Source organism: Populus alba, chromosome 17 (assembly GCF_005239225.2).
Source record: "Populus alba chromosome 17, ASM523922v2, whole genome shotgun sequence".
Taxonomy (NCBI): domain Eukaryota; kingdom Viridiplantae; phylum Streptophyta; class Magnoliopsida; order Malpighiales; family Salicaceae; genus Populus; species Populus alba.
In genome coordinates, this window is record NC_133300.1 from 5,533,342 (window position 1) to 5,558,404 (window position 25,063).

The window sequence follows — 25,063 nt, forward strand, 5'->3', positions numbered from 1 at the left end:
TGTTCTTTCAGGGCATGTGGAAGCAAAGTGACCAGGTCTATCACAGCGATAGCAGATTACTTTTGATCTATCTTTCTTTTCTCTTGTTTGGTTTTGATCACCTTGAGTTGTTGTCCGTTCTTGTGGGTTGAATCTTCCTCTGCCTCATCCTTTGTGCCCTCTGTATCCTCTTCCACGTCCTCTCCCTCGTGATGCTGTAAAACTTTGTTGCTCTGAATTTGTGTATAGTAGCTTGCCTTGTGTTTCTCCGTGATTCTCCTCATTGAGAATTCGTTCTTCATAGGCTTTGAGTCTGCCTATAATATCTTCAAATCCTGTTTTGTTCAAGTCCAGAACTTGCTCAAGAGAGGCTATGATTTGGATGTATTTACTTCTTGGCAAACTATTGAGAAATTTCTTCACGAGTTTTGGTTCCTCAATCTTTTGTCCAAGTGAAGTCGACTTTGACGCTAGCTCAGATAACTTACCCGCAAAGTTATCTATTGTATCCGTGTCCTTCATCTTGATTCTTTCAAACTTAGACATTAGAGTTTGAAGTCTTGCTTCCTTGACACGATCATCACCAAGGTTACGTGTTTTGATTGATTCCCATATCTCTTTTGGAGAGTCTTGTTCGCCTACTTGCAAGATAAGAGTCTCCGGGATGGATTGAAACAATAATCCTATTGCGACATCATTCTTGTGGGATTCTTTTGAACCGAGTTCAATTGTTTCCCACACCTTATGAATTCGCAACAAAACTCTCATCCTCATGGCCCATACTGCATAGTTTGTAGAGTTTAACATGGGGCATTGGATTGAAGAGGGGATGACTTCCTTTGGTTGCGGAGGAGTGGTGTTGTCTCCCATAGTTTGGTTTTCAAGTTGTTTGATCGATTCGCCTACAACTCTGATACCAATTCTAGTTTCTAATAAATAAAAAACCCTTTGCTTGTGTATAAGAATAACTCTCTTATTATGTTTAGAAATAACTCAAAACTAAACACCACAATCTTTCGTTGTGATCATTGTTACAACTCAACAATGATATTTATATCTTAGTAGCACAGCTTTCCTATTTCTATTAAAACTAGATAACTCCTAATTCTATTAGGATTACATCAAGCCTATCTTATCCTAACTACTCTTGTTTAGGATATTTTGGGCTTTCCGTAATGTTGAAGCTTATCCAACAGCTTGAACTCTAAATTAGCTAAACACAAATTAGATAAACTATCATAATGTTTGCAGACTAAATCATCATAACCAAGTCCGAAAGCACCATTATTCTATCATTTTCACATCATATCACTTAGTATGCATTTTCAACCAAACTGGTTGATTCGGTAGAATCCCCTGACAACGATGATGACTCTCCTTCAATGTTTGGTGGCGTCACATCTAGATTGAAGACAGGCTTAGGAGGCAATTGCAAGTTTTCCAAATCCCCTTCAAGCATCTCCACAACATTCTTCATTGTAGGCCGCTCCATGGGTTTCATTTGTATACACCACAATCCAACCATAATCATCTTCTTGACGATCTTACGTTCTTCCTCCGTGGCATCGTCTCCGATTTCTATGGCCTTTCCATCAGATACCTGGTCATGAACCCAATATGGCCAGTAGATTTGACTTGAATTTTCTGCCAATGCGTTTACATTCTTCCTTTTGCCTGCCATTTCCAATAGCAGCATTTCGAAGCTATAAACATCAGCTTTATAGGAGACACGTCCAATGTTTTTGTAGAACAATTCAGGAGCCATGTATCCTATGGTGCCCCTTGCTGCAGTAAGAGATGTGATGCTGCCATTCGTTGGGTAAAACCTAGCGAGCCCGAAGTCAGAGACTTTTGGAGTTAAATTTTCATCAAGAAGAATGTTGTGAGGCTTGATATCAAAATGAAGTATTTGCATGTCACAGCCTAAATGAAGATAGTCGATACCACGAGCCACTCCAAGGGAAATCTGATGTAGTTTTTGCCAGCTTAAAGAGATTGATCCTTCTCGAGAAAATATGTGACTATCAAGAGATCCATTAGCCATGAAATCATATACAAGAGCACACTTTGATCCTTCAGCGCAAAACCCGATTAGCTGCACCACATTAGTATGGTGAATCCTTCCTATAGTAGCAACTTCATTTATGAAATCCTGTCCATTAGCTTTCGATTTTCCCAACAATTTTACTGCTGCAAAACGCCCACTGCGAAGCTTTCCTTTGTAAACTGTACCAAAGCCTCCTTCACCCAATTTGTCCTTGAAACCTCTAGTAATCTTCTTGATATCTAAGTAGGAATACCTTACTGGCATAAGGTTATTCTGACCCTGTAGAAATTGTTCAACTGTATCGTATACTGATAAATGTCTCCTTCGCCATTTGTAGATCAAAAATATAATCACACATGGAGTCCCACAAACAACTTTTAGCCCATGAAGTAGTGCTGTGTAGGAAATTTCCAGAAAACAATCAAGTTTTGTGATCACTAGAAATTTGTTGTCTTCACTAGAAATTTGTTGCGAAACTAAAGAAATGAAGGAATCTCTTACCAAATAAAAAGGATATAGAGTAGAGGTAAACTGCAGAAAATGGTGAACAAAATTACAATTACTATTCAAGAAACAACAATCCTTATTTCACAAATATGTCGTTTGAAGAAACACTTAAGAATACACAAACAAGGTGAGATGCAGAAAGAGAATTCGCACCTATCACTGCGTAGAGTAGTGATATTTTCCGGTAGCCTTTAATAAAAGCTGTCGAGAATTTAGGTTTAAAAAGAGTTCTAATGGTATACGCAACAGTAAATGCGAAAGAAAATAGATAAGAGCACACACAATTTAATTAATAATGTGACTTGAACTAATTAATGTGTATCCATGGTCAAGTTAAGATGAACCAAACGTTTTACAATATGAACATGAATGAATCTTATGATCAGTCCACTATAGTAGAATCCACAGGTAATGGATGCACAGAATTTGTACATGAACTTCTGGGGACAGTGCAATATTGTGCTAATGCGCAGAAAAAAATGAAAAATTGAAAAGTAAGCCAGAGAAAATATATGAAACCACCTCAAATCACAAGTTATTTATAGTCTTATGAATCAAATCTGAAGCAACTTAATCATCAAGTGTTACATACAGCTGCCAATGCATTGACGACGGTCTGAGCTGTTGATGTAGCAACCCATTGTGCAATTTTCACAGTTGATGTTGTACCATGAAAGCTCAAACCCATATGCCAGGTCACTGTGTATTTCTTCGAAGGACTTGTATGTGTAGCTCTTCTTTGGAAGCAAAAATATTTTCTCTATGGTGCACAGTTCCATCAAATCCGAGGCATTCATGCCGCCAAGAGTCACATAATTCGAATGAGTCGCAAGAGAAGAGTTGGAATAATTTCCTGATCCATAGTTTGAAGTGATCACATAAAGAGGAGAATTCACCGTATTTTCACAGCTCATGAAAATCATAGGCTGTGATAGTGGAGGTAACCAGTAACCTTCACTCACTTCCGGCCGCGGCACCTGCTTGTAGTTATACCATGTGTATGGTTCTCCGTCACTGAAGTTATCAGGTGCCAAAGAATAACGAGGGATGGAGCAGCAATTATCTTGTACACCAGCATCTACCACTCGGATTGTGAAGTTATCGTAGTTGATTGCCTGCACGTAGTATTTACCTGAATACAAATATAATACTGTAGAAATATTGTTCTCGCAAATCAGAGTATAATTATAGTATCCGCAGCTTTGTGGATCAGTGTTTAGTCTGAAAGGGAAGCTAGTGTTTTGGATATTGCCGCATGAAGAAGGAGCACAATGATGAGCAGTGATGTTGCTAGAATGGCAAGTTTGGAAGACTAATAGCTGTAAAAGAAAAGCTATGTAGCAAGCCAAAAGGACGTTCATTCCTCTAAGCATGGGGAAGGCTGAAGTGATACACTGTGTATACGCAATTTTTGCTCAAAACTATTCTTCAAGTCTTGAGAACAGTCCAGCTTTTCTATTTCCTTTTCTTTTTTCTCCAATAAAAACTTTTGAATTTCGGAGTGATAACGCAATGAAAGGTGAAGGAGAAAACCGCTACTTGGCCGTCCTTTGAAATGTCAGGGTCGTCAGATAGGAGTAGTAGCAAAGCAGACAGTGAGTTATTGATCCACCATTCAACACTGCTTTCCCACCTCCTTTGAAATGTCAAAATCATTTACTTTGAAAAGTAAAAAAAAAAAAAGTCATCAACTGTCTATATCACAAACAACGACATCCAACGAGCCTGATATTTTTCTTGGAGCATCTCATCAAAAACCAAAACACCCAATCCTGTCCAAATCCATGAGATATTCCAAGATATTCTTCCTTCCGTTGCAGGGGAAAGATACTCACAATGTTGGAAAGTAAACTGATTTCTAAAAACTAGTTAAATTAATTGACCAATTGAGAGAGAAACTAGGTAGAATAAATTGAAACGGTTGACTAGTTGAGAAACGATCAACCAATTCAATCGGTAAAATATAATTCATGTTCATATTAAAATTTTATTGTATTAGTTTAATTCTTTGATTATCTAGGACTTTATGCCTATAAAAAAAGCTTACAATTCAACATTATTAAGTAGTACAAAATAGAAAGAATAGTTAAGAGAGCTTTAATATATAAAAGTATACTTTCATTTCAATCTTTTTTCTTGTTCATGAGTTTTTAATTTTGCATTACTATTTTGATCTTATACCACACTTATCTTTCTTCCAATAAGTGGTATCAGAGCTTATTTAACATGGTCAATTCAAACTTCCCACTTTAATATCCTAGGTTAATAAAGGACAACTATGAAACTTTGTGTATTCGAGTAAAAATTTAGCTAGATTCTCAAGATATATTAGAGACGCTTGAAAAAAAGCCTTGAGGAGCCTATATATAGAGCAATATTGATTTCAACCCAAAGTGAGTCGCGCGTGCAAAAGAAACGAAGAAATGATCAATAAGCATTAACAATCATCCACTAATGTCAGGATGATGCTATTGTTTGACAAAAAAATTCAAGGCAACTTTTTTTTTTGAAAAATGTTGAGATAATAATATATTGGGCCGACCCAAATCAACTTAGATTAACATTCCAAACCATGATAATCTCAAATAAAATAAGTTAAAACAAATTATGAAGCTCAATTACCAATAAACTTATTGTTGAATTATGAAATTAAAAAAAATCAATCTAAAAAAAGAACACAATAAAATGATAGTTCTAAACAAAATAATGAATTTGAACAAAAATACAAAAATGTCATTGATAGTCTTGCAAGGATTTTTTGAACTCTAATTACCCTAAAATTTTAATCTAAAATATAAAAATATGTAAGGAGACTCCTAGTAAAATCTTAGTCTAGTCCAACGGTTGGATTGAGAAATATAATTGATATTGTAAAACTGGACAATATTTATTGAAAAAACAAAAAGCACACACAAAAAAAAAAACAGTATTTGTCTGGAATGGAACAACCAGAACAGAACTAGAATGATCTGACCGGAATTTGGGCTAAATTTTCGTAATAAACTAAGATTTTGAGCGAGATGAAATTTATTCTGATTTATTCTATTTTTTTAACTGGAATGAGATATACCGGTCATTGCAGACGGAACAAAATAAAGTTGACAACCTTAGTTCACATATCAAGACTTTTCCAAATGACTGCCAAGTCTATATAAAACTATTATTATTCAAGATAAATAAAAAAACTCATCTATAAAAATGACTGCCAAATTTATGTGTACTGTTAAGTCCAAATGTTATTGATGTCAGACCCATACATTTATAAAAAATAAATAAATAAATAAAATAACTCATCAATTATATTGATTCCCTTCGCAATTGAAGTAGGTTAGGCTGGACTGCCCAAATATGATCAATAAAGGGTTGGATTTGCAAAATTATTTACACATTTTAATTTGTTGATTTGATACATCTCATTCTGAATTGACACTGCATTAGTAATTTAGAACTTAGAAAGTGAATTGACATAAAAGAAGAAGAAGAAGAAGCATTAGTACAATTTCCTATGTTCGATGGTCCTCGAACCTAATATGTTATTACTGAAAAGAGTAAATTTCTGATCACTCTATTTCTGAGATGGCTGCCAACTCTTGGTGAAGACGTCTCGCTGGCATGCGGCCTGCGCTGGTTCTCTTAGGGACAGAGGAGCTAAAAGGATCAGGAGGCTTTGTTAAGTTTTCTCCTTCCGCTTCAAGCATTTGGACAACAGTTTTCATGGAAGGACGCTCTGCTGGGTTCCACTGAATGCACCATAGCCCCACAATTGCTAGTTTCTTCGCAATTCTAGCATCTTCTTCTCCATCCATATGAAACCGCAGGTCTTCTTCCTTTTCTAAGAGATTATAAATCCATTCCGGGAAGTATATCTGGTCGCCATTTTCTGTTGTATCATCGACGTTCTTCCTTCCTCCAACCATTTCCAACACTAACATGCCAAAGCTGTAAACATCTGATTTATAGGAAACACTCCCGAAGTTCCTCGAGAACACTTCTGGGGCAATGTAGCCAACAGTCCCCCTAGCAGTCGTCATGGAAATAGCACTTTTATCCTTGGAACACAGCTTTTCCATCCCAAAATCGGCGATTTTGGGATTGAATTCGTTGTCAAGCAGGATATTCTGTGGTTTGATATCAAAATGGAGGATTCTTTGATCACACCCCTGGTGAAGATATTCAATCCCCTTGGCTATGCCTAGAGCAACACGATTCAACCTTTCCCAGCCAAGGAAATGGTTCCTTGAGTCTGCTGAGGATATGAACTTCTGTAAAGAATCAGTAGGCAAGTACTCATAAACTAGAGCTCGTCTAAATCCATCAGCGCAGAAACCGATCAAGCGAACAACGTTGACATGGTGGATTCTTGCCATTGTTCCCACTTCATTGATGAATTCCTCCCCTTTTCCTATGGAATTATTGAGGAGCTTCACAGCTACATCAATTTCATTGGTTAGCTTTCCTTTGAACACGGTTCCATAAGCTCCTTGGCCCAATTCATCACTGAATTGATTTGTGATCCTCTTGAGATCAGCATAGGAGTACCTAGTGGGATTCAGTGATCTGTAATCATCCAAAAACATTTCAACCCTGGCTTGATATTCTCTGTGTTTAATCGTTTCTATAGGCGCGGTGGAGTGCAATAATCACTATTGCAAAAAGGAAGAATCCTGAAATCACTCCTGCATATCAACATTCTGAGTCAGGAAACTCCTTTTCTTCTTTTTTGGGAAGTAATGTATTGAACCAAGTGTAAAATTGAGATGGAGATTTGAGCAGACTACAAACCAGCAATCAGTAGCTTTCGCCGCACATCTGTAAAGGATTGAATACTTATTAGCTTCTCCCATTTAGGCAATTAGTAAAATCATGAAAGCAACACAAACGGAAAGAGTTTCTTTATTAATTTGAAAAACCCTTATTGTTTTTTTATTTACGTATTCAAATGCCAATTATTAATTTGAAAAAAAGGAAGAAAGATAGAAAAGCATACCTTTCGTGTGCGGAAGAATGCTGGAGCATTCAGCTTCAGAAGATCCACAAGTTGGATTGGACCAAGACATAGTAAGAACATAATTTTATTCAAGCAACATACTATATGAAATTCCATAAATGTTGTACATCTTGGTACAAGATAACAAATCAGAGTAACTGATGGGAATACTTAAGTCAACGGCATAAACTTCATGCTTAAAAGTACTCAGACATGGGATTTTATCCATGCACGAAGGAGACCTTTTCTCACTAGAAAGTGAACAATTGAACAAGGTCCAACCATAGTACAGCCAATCGTTCATAATTTGGAAGTGAGAAGCCCCTAAACTGAACTTTAAACGTTGCCTTGGAAAGCAACCTTGAGGATCCCTTGCATAAATAAGTCGATGTCTATAGTCAATTCTTTCGATGAGGAGACTCAATCCAGTTGGCAGATTAAGCACTGTGATGTTGTCCTCTGAGCAGGATAGATCAAACCCAGGATATCTGTTGAATATTAAACTCAATCTAGAAGGTCAAGGAAGGCAACCACCACCTAACCGTCCACCAGCTGTCACCGACCAGCCGCCAGCCACCAGCCACCACCGCCTAGCCGCATTCACACCATTGGCTGCCAACCGCCTTCACACATGACGGTTGAATTTTCTTGTTTTGAATTTGTGTATAAATAGGCATCTAAGCTAAGGTTATTATAAATGTATGGAGAGAAGAGAGAAACACTAGATATAGAGAGAGAGGGCGTGTATTGTAAGATTGTGTATTAATTGTAAGCTTCTGTTTTTGTAATAAAACTTTGTGTTTTATCCCCTCTGAGTGTTTCAAAGCCACCACCAGTGGTTTCTCCCACCAACAATTGGTATCAGAGGCCCGTTCGTTAGAAAACAGGAGTGTTTTGGGGTATACCTGAATTTTCAAAGTTTTCAAAAAACAAGTTTTTATCATTCCACATTGTAGATCTCATCAAGACGAACTCACTGGTGCAAAGAACAGCCTGATCGGAGCCCGCGGTGAGCCACATGCGCCGCCTGAAGATCCGGTGACAGTCGCTCACGCGCACCAGAGGTTAAAGACGAGTGCCGTCCACGCGCGCCATATTTGAGCCGTTTAAGCTGCCTAAGTCGAGCCGTTAGCCGAGCCAACATCCAATCGCGCCGAGCCACAAGCCGAGCCGAGCCGAGTCGTCAAGCCGAGCCACCAAGCCGATCGTACCGCGCCGAGCGGCCAAGCCGCCCGTACACGTGTTGCGCCGAGCAGTTTTCCCAGCCGCCAGCGCGCTGACAGAATATTCCCGGTTCGACTCCCAGCGAACCGCCCGCCGTACAAAATCGGTTTTTTGACCGGTTCACCTATATTTTGACCTGATGTTTTCAAAGTAAGACTGCTTCCCTACTATTTGGACCATTTTGGATCGATCTACAGTGTCAAATTTGGCTCTCAAAAGGTGATATAGTCATTAAAAGAGCAAAATGACTACAGAAAGTACACAAACACTCATCCCGAAGCTGACCAAAGACAACTATGATAGTTGGTGCATCAGATTGAAGGCATTCCTTGGTTCACAAGAGTGTTTGGATATTGTACAACATGATTATGATGAACCAGAGTCCAAAGAAGCAGAAAATGCTCTACAAGAGGCATAAAAGCAAGCCTTGAAAGTCAACAAGAAGAAAGACAACAAAGCAAAAACCACCATCTATCAAGGTCTTGATGAAGATACATTCGAGATTATTGCTTCCGCTGAAACATCAAAAGACATATGGGAGGCTCTCCAACAAAGATACAAAGGTGCTGACAGAATCAAGAAGATTCGTCTTCAATCTTTATGAGGTGAATTTGAATTATTGCAGATGAAGTCCTCAGAATCTATTTCTAATTATCACACAAGAATTATGGTGATAGTCAATCAGATGAGGAGAAATGGAGAAGCCATCACCGATTCTCGAATTACTGAGAAAATTTTGAGATCCCTAGATCCAAAATTTGATTTTGTTGTTGTCGCCATTGAAGAGTCCAAGGAAGTGGAAAAATTGATAGTTGATGAACTTATGAGTTCTTTGCAAGCTCATGAGCAGAAAATTGTAAAGAGAAATGGAGATAAGGCCATCGAGCATGCCTTACAAGTAAAGCTGTCTCTCAAGGACAGATATGAGCAAGGGGAGACTTCAACAAATGGATATACCACTCAAGCAGGAAGTCAACAATCCAGAGGAGGATTCCAGAGATTCCAAGGAAGAGGTTCTTGGAATACAAGCTTTAGAGGAAGAGGTGGCAAAAACACCATCAGAGGAGGCCGAGGACAACAAGCATTCACTCCTAGAGGAAGAGGAGACGGTTACAATAACCGTGACAAGAGGAATATCTAGTGTTATAGTTACAATCAATTTGGGCACTATAGCACTGAATGTCGAAGAAGGAAAGCTCCGTTAGAAGTACGTGAGCAAGCCAACTATGCAGAGAAGGATGACAGAGGAGCAGCTGCATTTCTTATCCAACAAGGACATGGTGAGAAATAGGAGAATGTATGGTATCTAGATTCTGGAGCCAGCAATCACATGTGCAGCCACCGAGGGTTATTTGGTGATCTAGATGAGACCAAACAAGGTCTAGTTACTTTTGGAGATACCTCAAAGGTTCCATTCAAAGGTAAAGGCAACATCTCAATCAATTTGAAGAACGGCGATCACAACCACATCGCCGATGTTTATTCTATTTCAGCCATAAAACAGAACTTGATCAGCGTAGGTCAATTTATGGAGAGAGGTTATACTCTTTACTCGAAGAATTGTCATCTGACAATTAGAGACAACAATGGGAGATTAATTGTCTATGTGAAAATGTCCAAGAATAGGATGTTTCCTTTGAACATCCAGTATGATGCAGCAAGGTGTTTAAGCGCCATCACCAACAGTGAAGAATGGCTTTGGCACCTGAGGCTTGGGCATCTGAATTTCACAAGTCTGAAGATGCTAGCAAGCAAGAAGATGGTCAAAGGTATGCCTCACATTGATCATCCAGATGAAGTCTGTGAGAGTTGTGTCCTCAGCAAACATCACAGATCCAGTTTTGCCAAAGAAGTCAACTGGAGAGCAAAGAGGCCATTGGAGTTAGTACACACAGATGTGTGTGGCCCAATAACGCCTATGTCGACTGGAAAAAATAGGTACTTCCTCACTTTTATTGATGATTTTAGTAGAAAGACGTGGATATACTTTCTAAAGAGGAAGTCAGAAGTATTCAATTGTTTTAAAGATTTTAAAGCAATTGTGGAGAAGCAAAGTGGCTATATGATCAGAACCGTGAGATCTGATCAAGGTGGAGAATATACAGCAAACAACTTTGAAGCCTTTTGTACACAGCAAGGCATCAGACATCAGACAACACTAGCCTATACACCATAGCTGAATGGTGTAGCAGAAAGGAGGAATCGCATGATTCTTGACATGGCAAGAAGTCTGCTCAAAGCAAAGAAGTTGCCCAAACAATACTAGGCTGAAGTTGTACCATGTGCAGTGTATCTACTGAATCGCTGCCCAACTAGAAGTTTGCAAGGTGTCATTCCAGAAGAAGTATGGAGTGGTCACAAACCAAGTGTTACTCATCTACGAGTCTTTGGTTGTGTGGCATATGCAAAGATCTCAGATGCAAGAAGGACAAAGCTCGATGATAAAAGCGAGAAATGCATCTTTGTCGGATATGGTGAAAGAAGGATGGGATACAAGCTGTATAATCTCATCACAAAGAAGATGATTATGAGTAGACATGTTATCTTTGAAGAAGATAAATCTTGGGAATGGAATGATGATCAAGCAGCAGTCAGATGGATCAACACTGATTTGATCCTTGAAGGTGAAGAAGTACCAACAGTACTTGCAGAAGAACCAATTGTACCTGCAGAAGAACCGATTGTGCCAGCAGCTGAACCACAAAGTTTGGTGATTATGCCAGCAGCTGAACCACAAAGTCCGGTGCACAGATTCCTTGTATTCAACAGGAGGAACACACCAGGATCATCATCATCAACACCACCTCAGCATCCTCATCAGAAGGACCAAGAAGGATGTGAAATCTTGAAGAGCTGTACGATGCCACTCAAGTCATGGAAGATACAACTTTGTTTTGTTTCCATGTAGATAGTGACCCATTAAGCTTCAATAAAGCTATCATAAAAGAAAAATGTATTAAAACAATGGATGAAGAAATACATGCCATTGAGAAGAAAGATACCTAGAAGCTGACTTATCCACCAGAAAAGAAGAAAGCAATAGGTGTCAAATGGGTCTACAAGAAGAAGAAGAATGCAAAAGGAGAAGTGCAAAGATACAAAGCCAGATTAGTGGATAAAGGCTACAAGCAGAAAGAAGGCATTGAAGGGAGAAGTATTCATGCTTGGCATCCCTCGATTGAGTTTAAGGGGGAGATATGTTAAATATTAAACTCAATCTAGAAGGTCAAGGAAGGCAACCACCGCCTAACCGGCCACCAGCTGTTACCGACCAGCCGCCAGCCACCAGCTACCACTGCCTAGCCGCATTCACACCATTGGCCGCCAACCGCCTTCACACATGACGGTTGAATTTTCTTGTTCTGAATATGTGTATAAATAGGCATCTAAGATAAGGTTATTATAAATGTATGGAGAGAAGAGAGAAACACTAGATATAGAGAGAGAGGGCGTGTATTGTAAGATTGTGTATTAATTGTAAGCTTCTGTTTTTGTAATAAAACTTTGTGTTTTATCCCCTCTGAGTGTTTCAAAGCTACAACCAGTGGTTTCTCCCACCAACAATATCCACAGTGGTCTGGTTGTTTTTCCTTGATCTGGAAAGGAAATCAGATGTCAGGGCCACGGTTTCCACATGATCCTGTGCAATTCAAGCTTGCTCCATGGTCTGCAAGGAAGACAATGAAAAAGAAGAACAAACACGTAACCATTTCTGATGAATAATTCATCATCTCCACACTCGTCCTAAGATTTTATCTGCATGTGCTGATGTAGTTTTGGCCTTTCAGAAAACTCATGAAGTCCTTAGATGGGCGAGTCTTTTACAGTACTGTAGTACACGCGTCCTTGCATGAGAATTTATTTACTCCATCGATCTAGTGTGATGCTCCTCCCTTTGACATTCCTCCACTCACAAACATGTGGGATCCAATTTTTCCGTTTTATTTAGATGTGAGTGAGCAAGCATTGCACTAAATACACGATAATAATTAGGGGTGAGCATTATTTCAAACGGTTTGGTTTGGATAAAAATATATATAACCCAACCAATTTTGGTTAATTTTTTTTTTGAATTGAATCAAATAAAAGAACCAAATTAAATTGGTTTAGTTTGATTTGTTTTAATATTATTTTTTTGAGTTAATGGACCTTTAGTTGAGCAATTTCAACCATTTTTAGAGGCGGTTTTGTTTATGCGGCTACACCATATTTTTTAAAAAATTAATTTTTTTTAGTGTTTTGGGATTGTTTTAATGTCATGATATCAAAAATAATTTTTTTAAAAAATAAAAAATATATAATTAAAAAAATACTATTATAATGTCAAACACTACCTTAATTTAATGAGTTTTTAGTTTATACATACCTTTAGTTTTTTTATAAAAAAATTTTATTTGGTTTGTTTTGATTCAGTTTGATATAATTTGGTTTGGATTGATTTTTTAAAAAAAATTTAAAATTAAAACCAAACTGAACTGTTTTTAAATTTTATAATAAAAAATATTTAAAAATTCAAAAATTCAACTGTTTGGATTGCATAGAATTAGTAGAAAACTAGTATCTATTAAGTGAATTTTAATTACATGGTCTCACTCTTAAAGCTTATGGCAAAGGAATTTTTTTTTTTGTCAAATTAGCAAAGTAAACTTAAAAATTTAAAGGAATAACACCGTTTGAGAAAATTTTGATGAAATAACTTACCTTCAACTTGTCGCGCTTCAAAAGTATGATATTTTACTAAATGTCGCTATTCAAACGCATGACAAGATAGTTGTCATGTTTCAGAATAACAATATTTAGTAAATGTCGCGCTTCAGAGGCACAACAATATGAAACTTAAATCTTCTAGTCGACCTGTTTAATCTAGATGTATTAACTGATCAATCGTTTCATACAAAACCATAATTTAATTAATTTTTTATTTCAAATATGTTTTATGAGTCAAAATATACATCTTTGTCCAACTTGTAGACTAAGAAATCTCAAAAAGTTATTTTAATCGGACTTGCGATAACATGTGATTCTAAGTAGTCAGGTGTGGGTCTGCCATAACTAAATGAGAATTTTCCTTAAAAACATTACTTGAATGGCCTAACAAATGTATTTATGGACTAATAAGACATGTTTAGGCCCAAGAGGAGGTACGGTCATGCCAGATCAAAATAACATCTCAAAAAGATCGTAACTTTTAATTTGACTATTGGATCGCGTTCAAATTTTTATAAGATTTTTTGAAGGCTATTTTACCTAGGGTAACCTTACTGTGCCATATGAACATTATATCTTTAGACATAAAAAATATCACCGAGACCCCCTAATTTTGATAGTTTTGTGATTTTTCTTGTTATTTTCGGAACTATTCAACTAGTTTCACTAACCATTATGAACAAGTCAATTTGTTGAGCATGACAACTATCTTTTTGCGGTTCATAAATGCAGCATCTACTAAATATCACTATTCTAAAGCATCACAATAATCTTATAGTGCTTTGGAATAACAACATTTAGTAAATGTTGTATTTCTAAGGACGACAAGATGAAAATGTATTATTTCACCAAACCATTTTGCTTTTGTGTCATTGCACTATTTATTTTAATTTTGTGTGCTAATTCCTTAAATTATCCTATGCAGAAGAGACTAGAAGTTGTGATGGATGCGAAATTATCAACAAGAAATAACTAAGAAGCGTATAATTTATCGTTATTGACTCGAGGGTCGTTAAGTACATTTTAAGACTTGAAGGTTTATTATGGTTATTAAGTACATTTTATTTTCATCATTAAAAACATATAATGCAAATATAACTTATCTAGTTATAAAAAAAATTAATAAATAAATTACAATAATCCCTTTGAGATATTATGAAATTTAAAAACCCATCCAAAAGATTAATTACTATTTAAAAATAGTTAAACTAACATATTTTAAAAAAAAGAGATATAATTGAAAACTAGATTAAAGAAACAAAATAAGAAAAAATAAATGAAAAGGTGTGTTGTTGTGCTTTGCGCTGGAAATTTGTTTTCTTTAATATAATTTAAATAAATTATGAATAAATAAAAAATTAATTTAAAGCCATTCTCTATTTAAAGAGAAAAAAATATTAATAATAAAAATTAATTCTTTAATCTTTTAACCGTGAAAAGAAGTTGATTATCGAGCATTAATTGTACATAGAATTCCTAGAGAGATCATGTGTTTTCATCCTCCTTCTGTCATCTCCCTACAATTCTTCATCATTGACCTGCTTGCGCATTGGGGGAAAAGTCTTGCCATGAAAGAAATTAAAGGTGGTGGACCAATGTTTCAATCAGTAACATGACATTGTTGATGTCACAAAGCACTGAAATATAAAATAATTGATCACAGGTTGCATCAGAGTGAAGGAGATGATATGTGACAGGAGATGGATAACATTGGTTGAAAAATTCAACTCAATAATTTAAATTATTAAATGAAATTTTAAGATATAATTTATATTATTTTCTAACACATTTTTCAAGTGAAAATTTTTTGGGCTTCAAACTTACATAAGTTTATTTTATCTTGTGCATAATTTTTATCAAAATAAATAGGGATTATGAGATTCGAACTCATGATTACTTGGTAATCAAAGCTCTGATACCATATTAAAGAACTATATCAACCTAATAATTTAAACTATTAGATAAGATCGTAATATATGATTTATATTATTCTCTAATAAGATTATATGTTCATAGTTAAGACTGGTTAGGTTAGGTGACTTGTGATACATGTTTTCTTAAAATAAAAATATTAAAAGAAGATAAATATTTTAAAAAATAAAAAATATATAATACACAGGTAATTGGCTCTAAGAAATTTAATAAACTCACCCATTTAGTGAGCACCATGAAACGAGTAACTTCTTCATCAATAGCATGACAAGACTCAACAACCTACGACTTTAATTTTTAGATACTCTTTTTTACTACATCACACTCCACAGGTGAAATTGTATGGGATGGGATCAGATGATATGTTTATAGGTAATACTAATTAGGTGGCTGTGATACGCTAAGGTTCTTTTTTTTTTTAGCATAAAAATATTAAATATAAGGCCTGGAAATGTGTTATTTTAATATCAAAATGGCAACTTGAATTGTACCATCTGAGACTTAGGCCGTGTTTGATTGCAGGAAAGTGAATTCCTGGAATTCACTTTCCTGCTTTTCCTATGTTTGGCGACGATAAAGGAAAATAATGAAAGGAAACTGAATTCCATCCACCTAGAATTAATAACGTGCTCGAAGGAAAGTGTTTTCCTTCTGTTAGAAAAGGAAAACACTTTCCTTTCGGCATGCGTAGCGCACGCCTTCACTTGCTACAGTGGCAAGCGATATAATTCACTTGCCACAGTAGGCAATGATATAATTCACTTGCTACTGTAGCAAGTGAATTATAATTCGCTTGCACTGTAGCAAGTGAATTACTTGCACTGTAGCAGTTAATTAAAATGCAAAGCGGTGGGTTTTTGATTAAATCAAAGTTGAATTAATTCCTTAAACTCATTAATTCTTCAATTAAACTCTTGATTTCATTAATTAAAATAATCTAAATTTTAATTAAATCAATTATCCAATTAAACCTTTGATTTAATTAATTAAACTAGTCAAGAGTTTAATTAAATCTTTAAATTTCCAATCATGTTGCCCTTAACCCAAATTTTAATTAATCCTTCATTTATTTTATTTTTATTTTTCATCATCTTTTTTTTTTAAATAATAAAATAAAAAGGTCAAAAATTGGGTTATGACAATTGTAAGTGATTAAATATTTATATATATTAGATAAACTTGAAAAAAAATTTAATTCATTAATAAATTATTTTCCAGTTCATTTTCCATAACACAACCAAATACTGGAAAGTATTTTCCAGTTCATTTTCCATAATACTACCAAACATCGGAAAATACTTTTCCGGAATTCACTTTCCAGGAATTTACTTTCCCCGGAATTCACTTTCCAAAAGAAAATTACTTTCCTACAAACAAACGGAGCCTATAATACGTGCATCTTTCATACCGTGATAGGTTGTTACAGACTTCTCCTCGACCAGAAGAAATAACCAAGAACCCTACAATTCTTCATCACTGACCTGAGGGTGGTGGACCAATGTTTGAATCAGTAACTTCATTGTTATTTCTGGAAATTAACTCTTTTTTTAAAAACCAGCAAACAAACAGGTACTCTCCCTCTCTGTTGTCTCTCATCCTCTGTCTCTTTTTTCTACCACCTACAGAAAACACAAACCTCTCCATTTGTGAAGATACCGCTCTCTACTTCTCTCTTGGTCGACTCTGCTCCCTTTTCTTCCCTCGGCCTACTGCTTTCTCTTCTGCTGTTTTGTGGTGGATCGTGCTCTTTCTCATCGTTTGCAAAGTTGGCGTGCTGTCCATCACACGAGGAGACTATCATCAGCAACCGCCTACCCCCACGCCTTCACTAGAGCACCCCTCGCCGGATCCGCTTCCTGGAAGACCAACAGCATGTCCATATGACATCCATGAACGACAGAAATCCATTTTACTTTTTTTCACTGTCATCTGCTTCTCTGACTGTCTGAATCTATCCTTATCCACAACCACACAAGCCGAAGCTCTATCACGCGTCCGGCGTCTCCAACACACTTACTCTCCCCCGTCCATCTTCTTTCTTCTGATTTAATCAAATAATTGGATAACATCTTGCTGCATCTGCTGTTCAGGTAATTAAGTTTGATTAATTTTAGCTCTAATTTCATACCATTTGTTTTCCAACTCATGTACTTTGATTCTTCTAAGCTAAAGAAACATACTGGTTATTAAATTACTGATATGACCAGTTGTAGAATTATTGGGAAAGTAAAAAGAAAAGAACACTTTGATCTTTGGAGTGGTTTAACTTGACTTTGGTTTAGACAGTGAAACACCTGTAATCAATTTTTCTTTTTATCTTAAACTTAGCTTCTTCTTTTTTTCAATTAGTTCAAGTTCCATTTTAATTCAATATTCTGAAAGTTCTTTGTTATGTCTGTATGTAGGGACACAGAAGAAAAAATGGCTGGAGGAAGTGATCCATTTCAGAGTTATTTTGAGAAAGTGGATGGTGGTTTATTGAAGTGCATTTTTTGTGAGAAGACATTGGCTGGAAGTACTTCCACTACAAGGATGAAATATCATCTGGCAAGAGTTGGAGGTGGTGGTGTTAAAATTTGTGAAAAAGTAACTCCAGATGTTCAACGAGCAGCGTTTGATAAGCTTCCTGGCAGAATGCGCAGGAGCATGCCAAGTTCAAGCAATAATATAATAGTTACTGCAGATACAGATCCTGCGCAAGATTTAGAAATGCAACAACAAGGACAATCTCGTTTGGATGAGGTAATTTCATGGATGGATGGGATAACTGGGGGCGAGTTTTTCCTGTCTGAGGAGACCATGGTTCCTAGCATGCTTATGCCCGATGCACCTGAGACTGGTTTGGGAATAGAGCCAGCAGTTCAAGCATTTGAAACGGATACGAATAACATCACTCTTCATAGTATAGAGAGTCGGGAATGGATGCAGGCTGTTACTGAGAGAGGAAGCTGTTCTAAAATGCCTGTAGATAAGAGTGTGCCAAGTTCAAGCAATAACGAGGGAATTAATGCAGCTTCAACTGCTTTGCGGGGCTTAGAAATGGAACAAGAAGAACAACCTCTTTCGGATGAACGAGGACGGAAGGGTCTTCTGATTGGGGGGGAGACTGAGCTTGTCGAGGAACCTAGAGCTCCTGTCGTTCTTATGCCAGATGAACCCGAGACTAGAGTACAAAGAACAGAGCAAGCACATCAGTCATTTGAAATGAACTTGAATAACATCTCATCCTCATCAATAAGGGATTTTGAGTTAAGAATTGGTAGACTGACCACGAGTCCGGAATTGATGCAGTCTGTTGTTGAGAGACAACCCTCTTCTAAAAGACCTGTGCATAAGAAACGTAGGACTGAAAGATATGTATTGCCGACAACAAAGCTAGTGGGCCAAGCTATGGAAAGAAACATGAATGCTGTCTGGTCTGGGTTGTTGAATGATGAGGTCTCATGCATTGGCATCTGGGGGATGCCGGGGGTGGGAAAGACAGCTTTGGCTACACACATCTATAATCAGCTTCACGAGACACGAGGCATGTTTCATCCTGTTCGTTGGATTACAATGTCACAAGATTTTAGCATTTATGCATTGCAGGGTCGCATTGCTGAGGTTTTGGATTTAAAACCTTTGGATGAAAATGATGCGATGGTGAGAACTGGGGAGCTGTTGACAGAGTTGAATGTGAAAAAAAAAGGTTTTTTAATTCTTGATAATTTGTGGGATCATTTTCTTCCTGATGAAGTGGGAATACCTCTTAGAACAGACGGGTGGAAGTTGATTCTCACAACGAGATCACAGGATATATGTCGAAAAATGGATTGCCAAAGGATAATCAAAGTGGAGCCTCTTTCTGAGGGTGAGGCTTGGGATCTGTTCAAATACAGATTAGGGCCTGCAGGTGGTGCACCCTATCCTGAGATCGCAGAGTCTATTGTGAAGGAGTGTGCTGGTTTGCCTCTTGGAATCGTGACAATGGCTCGATGCATGAAGGGAGTGTATGTTGAATATGTTTGGAGAGATGCATTGCTAAAACTGAGAAGATCAGAAGATGGACCAGGTGAGATGGAAGCCAAAGTATTTCCAGTGTTGGAATTTAGCTATGCCCAGTTGACCTATTCAGCACTGCAAAAGTGCTTCTTACATATCACACTATTTCCAAAAGGCAAGATCATCTTGAGAGAGGACTTGATAGAGTATTTGATTGACGAGGGTATAGTCAAAGGAATGGGAAGGCATGCACGATTTGATAGGGGCCATACCATGCTTGATCAGCTTGAAGATGCCAGCTTGTTAGAAGGTTCCAGGGACGATGAAGATTACAGATATGTCAAGATGCATGATTTGATTTGGGATATGGCTTCGAAAATATTGAACGAAAGTGGGGGGGCTATGGTTCAAGCAGGTGCACAGCTAACAGAATTACCCGGTGTAAGATTGTGGAGAGAGGATCTGTTAAGAGTTTCACTCATGGAAAATAGAATCCAGAATATTCCAACAGGCTTTTCACCAACGTGCCCCCGTCTCTCAACATTATTGTTGTGCAGAAACTACAAATTGAATTTGGTCGAGGATTATTTTTTCCAGCACCTCATCGGACTCAAGGTTCTTGATCTTTCCGACACAGATATAGAGAAGTTGCCGGATTCTATTTCTCATCTAACGAGACTCACTGCATTGTTGCTGGGATGGTGTGCAAAGCTGAGTTATGTACCATCATTAGCAAAGCTTAAGGCATTGGAGAAGTTGGATCTCAGTTACACTGGACTTGAAGATTTGCCCGAGGGAATGGAAAGGCTGGAGTATCTCAGGTATCTTAATCTTGATGGAAGTGGGGTGCGTGTTTTACGGTCGGGTATTTTACCCCAACTCTCAAAATTACAGTTCCTCAAGCTTCATCAGAAATCTGAAGTTGTTCTCTCAGTTAGAGGAGATGAAGTTTCCACATTATATCATTTGGAAACTTTGGAATGCAACTTCCGTGATCTAGATGATTTCATAGTTTTCCAAAAACGGGGATTTTCAATAAGTGCATTCAAGGTTACTGTAGGACGACCTTGTTTCTCTGCACTCGAAGATCTAAATTATACAAGATCGAAGTTAGGGTTAATTAAAGAGGCTTGGTTTTATGACCTCATGATTGACAATGCAACGTCTCTGTCCCTGTGCTTCATTACAAAAGTAGTTTTTGTGAGTTGTCAAAACATGAGAAGCTTATGTCCATCATATGTATTTGGAGGGTATGGGCTTGAGATTCTACACCTTGATGGTTTGATAATCTTAGAAACCGTTTTTGAAGCACCTTCAGAGCGAGTCTTTTTCAATCTCAGAGAGATGGTGATACATAAATGTCATGGGATGAAGGTGCTGCTCCCTCCTTGGTTGATACATAATGAAACTTCAAAATCATGGTTGTTGCGCCGATTGGAAGTGATTGTAGTCGAAGATTGTTACAACATGCAGGAGATAATGGGAAGTGATGAGCATTCCTCTCCTTTTCGTACATTTGATAAATTGAGGGTTTTGGTATTGAAGAAATTACCAAATTTGAATAGCATTTATTCTGGAAGACTTCTTTGCGATTCTCTCGAAGAAATTACTGTGGGTGATTGCCCGCAGCTAACGAGGATCCCGATCACTATTTCCCGTTCTATTAAGAAAATTGAAGTAGATCCTGAAAGTTTGTTGAACACAGTTGAGCATGTTCCATGATTTCTAGTCATTTGCTATTATTCCGGGGATGAAATTAGGATTTTATGATTTCTAGGGATTGTTTTGTATTTTGGTATTGGAACCTTTACCTCATGGTAAAGGTATGACGTCACGCAATTTATGTAAGGAGTGATAGAAATAAACATTTCAGAATTTCAGCATCAACTTAACTTAAACATTTCATATTTATCCAGTGCTGATAATGTTTTTTCCAGTTGTAAAGCTTAGCTTTCTTTCTTCTCTTCTCTTCTCTTTTCTTTTCTATTATTCATTTAGAAGATTTTTCTAGTTCTAAATCCAAGTCCAGATCTTATAATTACTTTACAGATCTTTGCAAGAAAAATTACAGATTGTTTTTGCTATCGATCGTTTTAGGTGCAAAATTCAAATTTTGCTGCAATTACGGGACAAAAAAACTTTCAAGCACGCACATGATAACTTGGACTAAAAATCATTGCTTCACTGGGAGAGAGTGGCTTGTGCCTTAAACACTCTATGGAGCATCGACAATTGAAAATTATTTTGGCAAGTCATATCTAGACCATGTCAATGCAATACTAACTGTCTGTATTTCTGTGGTTCAAAAATATTTTAAAAAATTTAAAATTTACTTTTTGTTTATACTTTTGTTGTTTATTTGTGGTATTGGAAACCTTTACCTCCTAGTAAAGGTATGATGTCATGCTATTTTATTTTATGCTATTTACCTCCTACATAGAAATTAACATTTCAGAATTTCGACAGTCTACAACGCCAGTGCAGATAATGTCTCTTCAGTTGTAAAGCTTACCTTTCTTTCTTCTCCTCTCTTCTCTTTTCTTTTCTTTTCTTTTTTATTATTCATTTAGAAGATTTTATGGATATATGGATTTTATGAATCAAAAAAGGTAAAAAAAACTCTTCAAAACCATGGTCAAATTAACCATTTAGATCACAAATTCTGAGTTCAACACAGTATTAATAACAAAATTAATTTTATAATATAATCTGATTTTTTTAATACAAGAGTTTATATAAATTTTGTAATTAAATTCTTGAAATTCTCTTCAATAGATTCAATAAAAAAAAACTTAGAGAAATTGTTGCTAGAAGCATTTATGTTTACCTACCAGTCTGAAAACTCAAATGATAGAATACAAATGAAGACAATAAAACTAAGAACAAAATTGTAAGATCAGAGGTACACGTTTTCAACAAAATATTGCTAAAAGATTGTTGGTGGGAGATCAAAGGATTAGGCATCACTTAAAGTTAATTTATGGCCACAAAAAACCCCCAATAAACTGCCCCAAAACATCTAGAAAAGACCCTAGAGACCACTGTTAAGTTACTCTTTTCAGTAATAAATATTAGTGAGCAATAACGAAGGAAATTGTTGTGACCTGTGAGATACGTTCATGGATTATGTGTAAACTTATCGGTCTAGTATGTTTGAGATGTATCAAATCAACAAATTAAACTGTGTAAATAATTGTGCAAATCCAACCCTTTATTCATCATATTTAGGAATCCAGTCCAACTTACTTCAATTGCGAAGAAAGTCAATGTAACTCATAATTTGGAAGGAATTGCAGGGAGGATAGAAGGATTTTGATGGATAGGATAGTAATCTCAAGGGTCTATTTCTATCAAGTTCCTTCCTTGTTAATTAAAAAACTAAAATTTCAAAGTAAAAATACATAAATATCCCTCATTATCATGATAATTACAAAACGATCAGCGTAAAAGGAAAAAGATACCCTGAATGCATGCTTTCTTTTTTATCTTTTTCTAAGATGAAATATGTATTTTTACGAAAAAGGGAAAAGCCAAACTTTATGGACCTGAGTGAGCAAGGGGGAAAGATCAGCTATGAAAGAAATTAAAGGTAGCAGACCACGGAAAAGAACAGAAAAGAAACACCATATATTTTTGTCGTTGAAATCACAGGTTGCGTCGGAGTGTATCTGACCACCGACAAACTTTATTGAAAGTGATTAAAGTTTTTAAATAAAAATATCAAATAAAAAATTAAAAATTAATAGAATAAAAACTGAAATAAAAAAATAAAAAAAATTATAATTAGAAATAAATAAAATCTTGATATAAAATATAAAAAAATAAAAATAAAAATAATAAAAATAAAATAAAAAATAAAAATAATAATAAGGAAACAATCAGCGACAATTCAATAATCACACGTTATCGCGCTCACATCATTAAAAAAAAAAAAAAAGATATGATGGCACCTCCAATGTGGGGGGACACCAACAACTCATCAACGCGTAATAACCAAGAGCCCTACAATTCTTCATCATTAACTTAGAAGTATTTTTATTTAAAAATATATTAAAATAATAAAAAATTATTTTAACATTAATGCATTAAAATAATTTAAAAACACTAAAAAATATATTAATTAAAAAAAATTAAAAAAATTTAAAATATTTTTAAATATTTTTTAAAACACAAAAACAAATTACAAATAATGTTTCAATCAGTAACTTCATTGTTAATGTCACAAAACACTGAAATATAAAATAATTGACCGGCTCTTTAACGTCCCAATCAGTATAAACTAATTGACCAATGTGTTAAGCTTTAAATGAGTATGTGGCATAACATGATATGTTTATAGATAAGACTACTTAGGATGTCGCGCCACGGCCCAAATTATTTTTAGCATGATTCAATGAGAATAAAATAATTATAAATACTATGGAACTATATTTTTATTTTACAATAAATAAAACAAAAAAAAAATAATGATTTAATATAAAAAAATAAATGTTTGTTAATATTATAAAACAATATCTTTATAATATTTATAAAATATCTCAATGATTTTATTTGTTAATAAAATAAAAATTAAATGAAAATAGAATAATTGTATAGAAAGAAAAAAATGAATATAAAAAAAATGAAACAAAAAAAGGTCAATTACTATATATATATATATATATATATATATATATATATATATAAAGAATAATTGCTATAGGCATAGCCAAGGGGATTGAATATCTTCACCAGGGGCGTGATCAAAGAACCCTCCATTTTTTAACCATTTAGAAGATGATCCAGTGGTAAAAATTTAGAATTAAGAGGTTTGCTCTTTATATGATCTCAGGTTCGAGCCCTGTAATTGCATATATGATAACAACTGGAGGCTTACATGGTCATTAACTTCAGGACCCGTGAGATTAGTCGAGGTGCACGCAAACTAGTCCAGACATCCACGTTAATCAAAAATAAAAAAATCCTCCATTTTGATATCAAACCACAGAATATCCTGCTTGACAACGAATTCAATCCCAAATTAAATCGCCGATTTTGGGATGGCTAAGTTGTGTTCCAAGGATACAAGTGTTCTCGAGGAACTTCAGGAATGTTTCCTGTAAATCAGATGTTTGCAGCTTTGGTATGTTAGTGCTGGAAATGGTTGGAGGAAGGAAGAACGTCGATGATACAGCAGAAAATGGCGATCGACAAATTAAAATGTGTAAATAATATTATTTAACATCCGGTACTCTAACTTACTTTAATTGCGAAGAAAATCAATGTAACTCATAATTTTGAAGGAATTGCAGGGCGGATAGAAGGATTTTGATGGATAGGATAGTAATATCAAGGGTCTATTTCTATCAAGTTCCTTCCTTGTTGATCAACAACGAGATGAATAGGTTGGCATTAATCCTTCTTCTTTCATCCTTGTAATACCGTGATTGATTGCTACAAGGCACAAGCTTCTCGACAAGAAGGAATAACCAAGAACCCTACAAATATTCTTCATCTTTGACCTGAGGGTGCATGCGGGAAAAGTCTTGCTGTGAAAAAATTTAAGAGTGGTGGACCAATGCTTCCATAAGGAAAAAGATTCTTTGTTTTGTGGCTCGAGAACCAATGACAAAAGAAAAAAAAGAACTCATATTTTTTTATCGTTGAAGCACAGGTTGCTGCGGAGTGTCTTACCACTTTAAAATTTTTATTGAAATCAA

General features: G+C 35.9%; 1 protein-coding gene and 1 pseudogene across 1 annotated transcript; one reads left to right on the top strand and one right to left on the bottom strand.

Annotated features, from left to right (window-relative positions):
* Window positions 1-916: 916 nt before the first annotated feature.
* Window positions 917-8,664, bottom strand: LOC140954771 (uncharacterized; annotated as a pseudogene).
* Window positions 8,665-16,817: 8,153 nt separating this feature from the next.
* Window positions 16,818-21,262, top strand: LOC118055008 (probable disease resistance protein At1g61300). Its single transcript, XM_035066799.2, has 2 exons — window positions 16,818-17,473; window positions 17,789-21,262. Exon 2 carries the CDS (start codon window positions 17,805-17,807, stop codon window positions 21,084-21,086), a length of 3,282 nt encoding a protein of 1,093 aa, XP_034922690.1. The 5' UTR covers window positions 16,818-17,473; window positions 17,789-17,804; the 3' UTR covers window positions 21,087-21,262.
* Window positions 21,263-25,063: the final 3,801 nt, after the last annotated feature.